At 40.6% G+C, this 9,765-nt stretch overlaps 1 protein-coding gene across 1 annotated transcript; it reads left to right on the top strand.

Annotated features, from left to right (window-relative positions):
- Positions 1 to 2,213: 2,213 nt before the first annotated feature.
- On the top strand, positions 2,214 to 5,257 carry LOC100735344 (mast cell protease 3-like). The gene is made up of 5 exons (XM_063246262.1): positions 2,214 to 2,331; positions 3,340 to 3,487; positions 3,948 to 4,083; positions 4,237 to 4,302; positions 5,114 to 5,257. Exons 1-5 carry the CDS (start codon positions 2,223 to 2,225, stop codon positions 5,255 to 5,257), a joined length of 603 nt encoding a protein of 200 aa, XP_063102332.1. The 5' UTR covers positions 2,214 to 2,222.
- The last annotated feature ends 4,508 nt before the right edge of the window (positions 5,258 to 9,765 follow it).

The following is a 9,765-nucleotide window of genomic DNA, read 5'->3' as shown; positions in this document are numbered from 1 at the left end:
GTCATAAATGTGTTTAGCATCATCCCTTGTTAAGTTTTTCAATGCAAATATTACACAAAAATGTATTAGATCATACTTCAAAACATTAAAGCTATGTATTAATGAGTGAAGAAAATCAGGTAATTTTAATTGTTTATGCCACTGAGCAAAGATAGGGAAGAGTTTAATTATTTACACTGTATGTTGCTTTTTTAGTTTACAACTTTAGAAATTTACTGCATATTAAATTTTAATAAGACTATGAAACAATTATTAAGGTAATACTGAGTAATTGGATATTTTAGATATGTATAAAATGTTTAAATTGTAAGATTAATTAAGATTGAGTACAATAGGAAGTAAATTACATTGTGTCTACAGCATTACACTGAGTTAATATGCTAAGCACATAAGTTTAATGGGCTGTATATAAGACTATGGAAATTAGTACAGTGATTCCTCAGAAAACTAAAAGTAAACTTCTACTCAGCCCACTTATCTCCCTTCTAAAGATAGCAGTTTCCCTATCTTCCTGAAAGTGTGAGAAACTTTATTACAGTAATATACTCATATCCATGTTCATAGAAGCACAACTCATAGCAGCTATAACTTAGAAGCACACTGTTTGTCTGTCCAGCAATAGATGCATTTTCAAAATGTGGCATTTAAACAATGGAGTACTACTCTTCTAAAAGCAGGATAAACATGAGTCACTGTAGAAAATGGTTGTACTTAGGACCAGGATGTTAAGTAAAATAAACAATCAACACAATATTAAATATCACACGGTTTCTCTTTTATAAGAAACCTAAAGTATAAATAAATTAAAGAGCCAAATAAAAGATACATAACAAGAAACAGTCATAGATTTTTTTCAGAGAAGAAGAGGACTAAGAGTTGTAAGGAGGGGAAAGAGAGCAGACAAGAAGAGGACAAGAAGAAATAAGATGCATTACATACAAAATTCCCACAAGTATAATCATTATGTAACACAAATATGTATAATAAAATTTTCAATTGTCTGGGGGAGATAAACAAATGCATGCCATTTTTTCTTCCAGCTCTCTGAATGCTATTAATGAATATGCATTATAATTACAGTCAGAAAGAAAATTTTGCCTTTTAATTATATACTACTGGGAAAATTCATTTAAAAACAAGCTCAGCTTTGATAAATGTTGATGGTCCTCTATTGAAAAGGAAGATACACCGGAATGTTTTCTTCTCAAGTGTAATACTCCTCATAGAAAAACATGTAAAACATGAACAGGAAGCTTAAATCACCAAATCAAATTGTTCAGACCTACAGCTGGCCCTTGAGCAACAGGGTTGCAGTGGATTCAAGCAGGCAGTCTTCAAAACAGGAACACTATGGCAGAAGGATTTCATGGAGCAAGGCAACTCTCAATTCTTATAGGATGGGAAGAAGAGAAAAGAAAAAGAGCCCTAAAAACAAGGGATCACCATCCTGATATATACACCAAAACACCACCATATTTAGTTTAGGAGATTCTGCTGGGATCCACAACAGCACAAGCAAAGCAATGGGAGTAACCTATGTCAAAACATAGATTGAATTGCAAGGACCCAAGCAATTTGCTAATTTAGAGCAAAAATGCCAAGTGCAGACATTTTAAAAAAATATTGAGAAGAGAGTCCTACTCCATCACACTGAATGTTTATAATTAAATAAGTGATGTTTAGGATTCCCTTGGAAGGAGGCTATGATGATGTCAGAGTCATCAGATAGATCGATCAGATGCTGGCCAAGCTTTGTTATTCCTAAGTACACTGCTCCACTGTGGCCTTCCTGAAATTTTGTTCGTGGGTTTCTGTCTCTTTCATCAGATGGTCAGCTCACTCTCCAGCATGCTTGCTCCTAGCACAAGAGATGGTCCTAATACTCAAATGCTTCTAAAACTACCCTGATGAAACCTGGCATTGATAATTCTGTCACTGGGAACCCATGTTTATGAGAATGTCCTGGCCAATACCACACCCTGCAGACCCACGTTGCAGACCTGGGTTTTTGGTGAGCACAGGAACACATGATTTGATCTGACTCATCAGCTGTCATCATTATACTGGTTTCAATCACTTAAATGTGTCATGATGAGAGGAGGCAATGGCCGTAGTTGTTGTTTTAGAAAACCTCTCAGGGTAAAACACCACAAAACCAGTGACAAACATGAGGTCACTGAGCCAACTCCTCCCCTTTCCTCTGCTGGGGGCTAAAAGACAACATGGACAAATCTTCAGCAGCTCTGACTTGGAGACTCTTCTTGTTTCTTGGGAAGATGAAGCTGCTCCTGCTCCTGTTGGCCTTCTTTCTGCTCCCCAGAGCAGAGGCAGGTGAGTGACCATCTCCACCCTCCGGAGGCCCAATCTTATTGCACAGAGCATATGAATCTCCTGTCCCTATGCAAAACCCCAAGAGCCTTCTGTCTGCCAGCATTGCTCTGAACCTGAACTCCAATCCCACCAGAGGGAATCAGGTATTACACTGTATAAGCTACCAGAGTTTGTTTTCAAGAAGAGACAGTGGGTAATGTACCCTCAGTAAGAGTCAGCTTGCACATCTAGAGAGTCTTTCTTCAAAGTTCATGCAGGTGAGAAGTAAAAAGAAGGAAATATCAAGTACTCCTAAACAGGGCAGAATAGGCCCGTCATCCCGGTCAGGGGAGGGGAAAGGCTTTGCATTCATAACTGCCTAGCAGAGATGCCCAGAGCTCCCCACAATGGATGGAATCTCTGTCCTCGGATCACAGTTTATGCCTCTCCTCACTGCTACTAACTTTGTCCAGCTCTGCTTTCCTCCTCCGGATTTCAGGGGCTTCTCTGTATTTCAGTAGGAGCCACAGAGGCAGACTCACACTTCTCTGCTTTCCTGAATTCCATCTGCACTGCTCTACTAACCATAAACTAACTGTAGCTGTTCCTTCATGCTGCCAGGGAACAGATCTGAGACACCCTCTACATGTCGGGCCTTAAAAAGAGGTTAAGACCTCACCTACAGTACACCTAGAGCCTGCCAGGATGAAGCATCATCATCCTAGACATCACAGGACTCAGAAGGATTTTATTTACTCAAGGGAAGTAAAAAGTTAGCAGAGGAATGAATAAAAGCTTCAGAGGTTTTATTTTCCCCCGATACATATAGTCATCTCCAATCAAACAGAGGAAAGTATTTGTAGAACAAGACTCAATTTCCTGCACATTGGAAAACAAGTTCACACATCTTCCTCTAGGTTCCTGTCCACTTCAAGGAACTGCAACCTCCCAAATGTCCAACTGTTCAGAGATTGTAAGATACTTGTTCAAGGACTCAGTGGCTGCACCAAGTCTTCTTGTTGTTTTCAGGAGAGATCATCGGGGGACATGAAGCCAAACCCCACTCCCACCCCTACATGGCTTACCTTAGGATCAGGCGTGAGAAATCTAGGAAAGTTTGTGGTGGCTTCCTGATTCAAGAGGACTTTGTGCTGACAGCTGCTCACTGTTTAAAGGGGTGAGAAAGGAAAAAGGGTTCACATTCTATAGAAAACCCTTCTCAGTACCTTTTTCTGGGGAGCTCGATGAGGTCATGGACATAACCATGAGGAGGACTGGGGAGAGTGAGAAAGGGTCATCATATCCCAAGGGCAGAGAAGCAAGTTGGCACCAATGTATTCCTGATATAAGGAAAACCAGGGCAATCAAACCTGATTACATGTAGACCCAGGACCATACTTTGGCATCATCAAGCAAAGTAAAACAGTTTCATGTCCTGTCCTGGAGGCACTGACCACTGAGAACCTCTGGTGCTTAAGGTGCCCTCCCTAGGTACTAAGAAGGAGGGACAGTCATTCAGCCGGGTAGCACTCTGTCCTCTACAGCTATACCTGTTTCAATTACGGCCTCCTTTTACAGATTCTGGGTTGTGTCTTTTGTAGCCCTACATCCACCAATCCACCTGCCTCTGTGTACAGCCAAATAAAGGTCACCTTGGGGGCCCACAACATCAAGGAACAAGAGGACACCCAGCAGGTCTTCCGTGTACAAAAGGCATTTCCCCACCAAGACTTTAATTGGGAAAAACGCATCAACGACATCATGCTACTGAAGGTAAAGCACATGTCTTTTGGCTCTTGCTTTCCTCAAAAAGGTTGCCACTTCTACTGGCACCCTGCCCCTGCCCTCTTTGCCATCATGTCCTCCACACTATGCGTACCCAGGAGCCATGCACTGAACTGGATTTCTTTACTTATTTTTGAGCAGCTGAAGAAAAAGGCCAAGCTGACTAATGCTGTGCAGCTCCTCAACCTGCCCAAGGGGATGACCCAGGTGAAGCGAGGTACCCAGTGCCAGGTGGCTGGATGGGGAGGATTGTCCCGAGAGGGAACGCATTCAAGAACACTGCAGGAAGTGGAGATGGTAGTGCAAAATGACAAGAAGTGTGAGAAACGCTTTAAAAAGTATGATCCTGCTACTGAGATTTGTGTGGGAGACCCAAAGATTACAAATACTTCCCTTAAGGTAAGAGGAGGCATCTGTCACAATTGGCTTTGTGGGAAAGAGTGTTTGGGACAGATCTAGTACCAGGAAACCCAAGCATCATGGATTCCTTCACCCCATAGTCTGTTTGTTATGTTTCTCCCAGAAAAGAGAAGAAGGGAGAAGCCTGAGCTGGGAGGTATTAAAGTCTAAAGCAGCTGCCACTTTACTAAGGGACCTCTGGAGAAGGAAACACCACTGAAAGCTTCACTTTGTAACACATTGCCTGAGCTCGTGGCACAGGCATGAGAAAACTGTTTCCCTGGTGTGCAGGAATTATAACCTCCTCTGAGTCGGCAGCCCTCTTGGTCAATGAGCTAATCATCTGTGCTCATTGTCAGACCTGATCATCAGCCTCCCTGGCCTGTAATGAGTGGTCCTCACAACTCTACAGGGGTGAGGTCCAGACCTGGGGATGAAGACAAAGGCTGGCTCCAAGAGTGAAAATGCCCATAGTCACAGCTCAGAAGCTAACAGCCTGTAGTTCCCTCTAATCTCTCACAAGCAGACCTTACAATCATTACTGCATGAGGGGGTTTGGAATAATGGAAATGAGAAGTTAAGTGGTGCACTGGTTCACAGATTCACTCTCTATTGACAGGGTGACTCCGGAGGCCCCCTGGTGTGTAATAATATGGCACAGGGCATTGTCTCCTATGCAGGAAAGAATAGAACAACACCAATTATCTTCACCAAAGTCTCATGGTTTCTAAGCTGGATTAAAAAAACCATGAAACAGAGCTGACTGCACACAGTAAAGTAAATCCCGTCTATGAGCAACCATCTTACCTGGAGTTGAGTCCAGAATCACTCTAGAGCAGATCCCAGCAACTAAATAAATGTTTCATCTCAGTGGAAGGCTAGTTTCTTGTATGCTCTCTTACTCTGGTTCATGGGGACCAACTCTGTGGTAAGCAGGACAATGACACAGTTCTGATGATTTCTGCCTCCTCCACTCCTTCTCCACTCAATACTTTTCCAAATCCCCTCTCAAAACTTTTAGCAAGCTCCGCCTTATACACTTTAGCTTCTCCACAGCCTCTCTTTTTGCAAGGGCTACAGTTAAGCACCAACTGAAGAAAAAGTGTACATCTTTCTCTCTAGGGCTCCAGTGGAACATGTGACTTCCTTTGTGTCACATGTATAGGGGAAGGGGATGATTTCATGGGTCCTGGAGTTCATCCAGACACCACTGAGGTCAAGACAAGACCCCATCAGGCTCGGTAGAGGAAGGGTATTCCTGAGCAGGACATTTCTCTCCCACAGCTTTAGGGATACACATGGAGTGCTGGTTAACCTGACTGACTCTTTACCTTCACCTGAAATTTGTTTCCTTCTTCATTCTGCTCTAAGACTAACCTTGGCTTATAGCCACCTGGCTGCCCATTTTTATCCCTCTGAGAGTTGTCACTGTCTACCAACTACTCTCCTTATGAGGCCACACTGATTTGATATTGTAACCTCTTCCAATCTCCCAATCCAGGTACAAAACCTGACTCTCTTCACAAGTTAATGAAACCTTGGTTCAGAACTGGGTGGTGGCATTTATTCGGCTTAACTATTGTTCTGACTGGACCCAGGAACACTTTGGTTCCCCACAACTACAGATATTGGTTTAACTTTTTATTCATGGCATGAATTTCACTGGAATTGGTAGACTGAAATTTATTTATTAGAATTCCAATAACTTTTCGTGGATTTACCAATATAATCTCCTCCTTACTGTGACAATACTGGAACAGTTTCTGTATTAGTGCATACAAAGTGCTAGGCCAGAGGCTGGGGATTAGTTCACCTGCCAAGGCACCTGCCAGGCAATCACAAGGTATTGAGCTCAGTCATAGTTAAAAAACAAAAAAATTGTGCCAGGCCTTAGGTTCTGTGATGAACAGAATCATAGATCCCAATGAAGCTGGTATGGTCAAAGACTTTCCAAATTAACTCCCTCTCCATCCTCCAGATTGCCCAATGAAGCCTGTGTGGAAAACCTGTGAAATAAAACATCTTATTTATATTTCTGCTTACAGTTTCTATCAACATTATCACATGATACTTCAAAACTGTATGAGATTTAAAAATGACCTTAGTCACACACTTTTCAGATATGAAGTTGCTAAATGATTCAAAAGAGGGCCCATAGGTGATAAGATAATGAAGCAGGCTTATTTTCATTTGTTTGAAAGGAAACAGATATAAATGTTATCATACGGAATCCAATGACAGGAAATGCACATATCCAGTCAACCTGCTGGAAACCATAATCCCTGTCAGCACTACAGTGCCCCCCTTTGAAGAATCAAACTTGAGTCTGGGAGGCCACCACAGAAGAAAATGAGGAGATATCTGTAATATTTAAGTCATCATGGTTACTGATACATCCATGATATCTAATATTATCCATGCTTCTCCTTGTTGAGAAGTTCATAGCCTAGAGAAAACAAAGTGCATGGCATTTTGTTGAACAAATGTGCTGTGGGTGCTTTTTTTACCTTGCTGAACATTCCCTCCACCTTGGGCTGCAGGGGCAGGTCACTAATATCCACACTGCTTGGCAGAATTTGGCTAAATCTTAATGCCTCTATGTCTCAAATACACAAAATACTACATTCTTTTGTGGCACAGAGTTAAATCTTACTCTGAGATCATGTAATTCTCAAAGGCATGCCTTCTCCCATCTGTTTACAGAGCATGCTACATCACGGTCTCATAATTAATTGTCTTGTGTAGCTTTACAAGGAAAAATCAGCTTCTGACTGGAGCCTGAAAACCAACATTCCTGCACCTAACACCTACTGAAGATCTGGCTCCTTCCTCAGGAAAAAAAAATAAAGAAAATCAATAAAGCAAAAAACCAAAAAATAATATTTTAGTAAGTTTTCCAGTCATATACATGAATACTCCCGGGTTCTATTTACTTTGGGGAAATGGGTTTGTAGTTTAAAACTCCTTTGAAAAGTATTCCTGTAGATTGGTCCCAATCCTACTCTAAAAAAATAAAAAGAAAGAGATTCCCAGTAAAAGATAGTGAGGACCAAAAGTAATGCAGAATTTAGGAGAGAGCTTGGACTGAGGTAGATTCCCTAACCATCAGCCTACCAGCAGCCCTGGCCTTGTAACTGTCAGTCCATATTTTAGCTCTATCGCCACAATCTTGAAATTTGCTGGTCTATTGGTCTTACTTCCTGAATAACAAGGCAGCTGTCATCTGCTTATGTGGGCCATGATGATAGGTAGATGATTGATCCTGATGTCTAAGGGAAGATAGGATTTGCTGAATTGACCCTTAGTGACAGTGAATGACAGTCAATGGAAGTCCATCACAGGGGTATCCTGACTGCACCAGGTTACCTTGCTAGGACAGCTGAGTTGAGATCTACCAATTTGTGACTTTTATTATCTACAAGGAAAGGTAATGGAAGTTTGCATTTTGACATAGAAGTGAAATCTTACCTCCATTCCACTTGACATACTGTCTAAGGTTTCTCATCCTCTTTTATCTACACATGAAGTTAGTAATAGGTATCTCCCACATTGGAGTTTTATATAACGTATCCACAGTAGCTGGTATATCCTCTAAAGCACAGTAAGAAATGAATGCATATAAATTCCCATTCCTTTCACCAAATACTAATTTTACTAATTTTCCCATGCCAGGATTTACTCAATCAAATGATACTTAAGTATTATTTCAACATTCATTTCTTGAAGATATTTATGTTGTTCTAAGAGTTGTTATGGTATATATATATATATATATATATATATATATATATATACACAATTTGGAATGATTAAGGCTGATCTGCATAACCAATAGTTTAATAATCATGATTTTTTATACTCAGAGCATCTGAAATTTGCACTTAGCAATTCTGAAATATGCACTAGTAAGTAAGATCAGTGTGATGTATACACACTACTAAGTATGATCAGTGTGATGTACAAATAGATATCAAAAATCTTATTTCACTTGTCTAGCTAAAACTTTGTGCCCTCTGAGCAACATCTCCAAATGTTCCTAAATCCCTAGCCTGTGACAACTACTATTATACTCTATATCTACAACTACAGTGCTTTTCAATTCTCCACGTAAGTAACAACTTATATTGTTCTTCTGTGCTTGGCTATTTGAGCTTGACATAATAGCCCCCTGGTATATCCAGGCTGTTGCAAATGACAAGATCTCTTTTTAATTTAGTTTGTATGAATATATATATATATATATATATATATATATATATATATATATGGTACTAAAACATACATATCACATTTTCTTTATTCAATCATTGATAGACACAAGTTGACTCTAGAGTCTTATGAATAATGTAGCAATAAAAATGGAAATTCAGGTAATTTCTTAGCACACTGATCTCTAGTCTTTCAAGGAACACTAGCATAGGATTCTTGGACAGAGTATAAGTGCCAATGACAACCCGATCTATTTAGGTGCAAAGCATGGAGCATGCTCTCCTCTCGTAGCAGTACATCCTCTTGAAGCCAGGGAATGTTGGGCTCAGCCAGAAGCTTCAGTCTTGGTCTTGCCTGAGATTCTGTTCTTCCACCTTTCACTGTCCACAATCTCAAGGTTTCCATTAGATTCCTAGTGGACTTATTTCTATATTATTCTTCCTAGGTCACTTTTGGATACTGGCTTATTTTCTACCCTATCCATAGAGGACAAAGAAGGCAGGACATGTCCAAAGAAAGCTTGGCCAGAGCATTACACTAGGCAGGCCACTGTCAGTTCTCAGAAAGACATATCTTGCTCCTAAGCTCAGAGCCCACCTTCTGAGAGGACACTCAGCACCCTGATTTCTTTCAGCCTGTCCTTTTTGGTCATTGCTAAGGGCACGGTCTCTGAGTTGGAACTCCATGATTGATTACCAGTCTGTAATGACCACTTAAGTGAGACTGACTACATCTACAACAGGACTAGAAATCACCATTCCCTCTTCCACTTATACATAGATAATTTTCATGTTATACTGTGTGTTAGACAGTAGATACACAGAAAATCAAACTTTTATGTAATTACTGTGGGTTCTCTCATTTTATATGCCACTTTTCCTGTGTGAGATTGTTGGTTTATATGTGGGTTTGAAAGCCACAAAAATCAAAATAGTCTTGCTCTGAAGACAATATTTATTTGATTCTAAGAGGTCAGCATTTGCTGGTCCCAGGATAGTCGTAGAGATAAATCAGGCAAGAAATCTCCCCAGAGCTCTCACTTCCATTTCGTGGCTATGCAAA

Source organism: Cavia porcellus, unplaced genomic scaffold (genome assembly GCF_034190915.1).
Source record: "Cavia porcellus strain 051 isolate PalLab524CR breed Dunkin Hartley unplaced genomic scaffold, mCavPor4.1 scaffold_1, whole genome shotgun sequence".
Classification (NCBI taxonomy): Eukaryota; Metazoa; Chordata; class Mammalia; order Rodentia; family Caviidae; genus Cavia; species Cavia porcellus.
The sequence above is the reverse complement of the archived record's forward strand: the minus strand, read 5'-3'. Positions and strand labels throughout refer to the sequence as shown.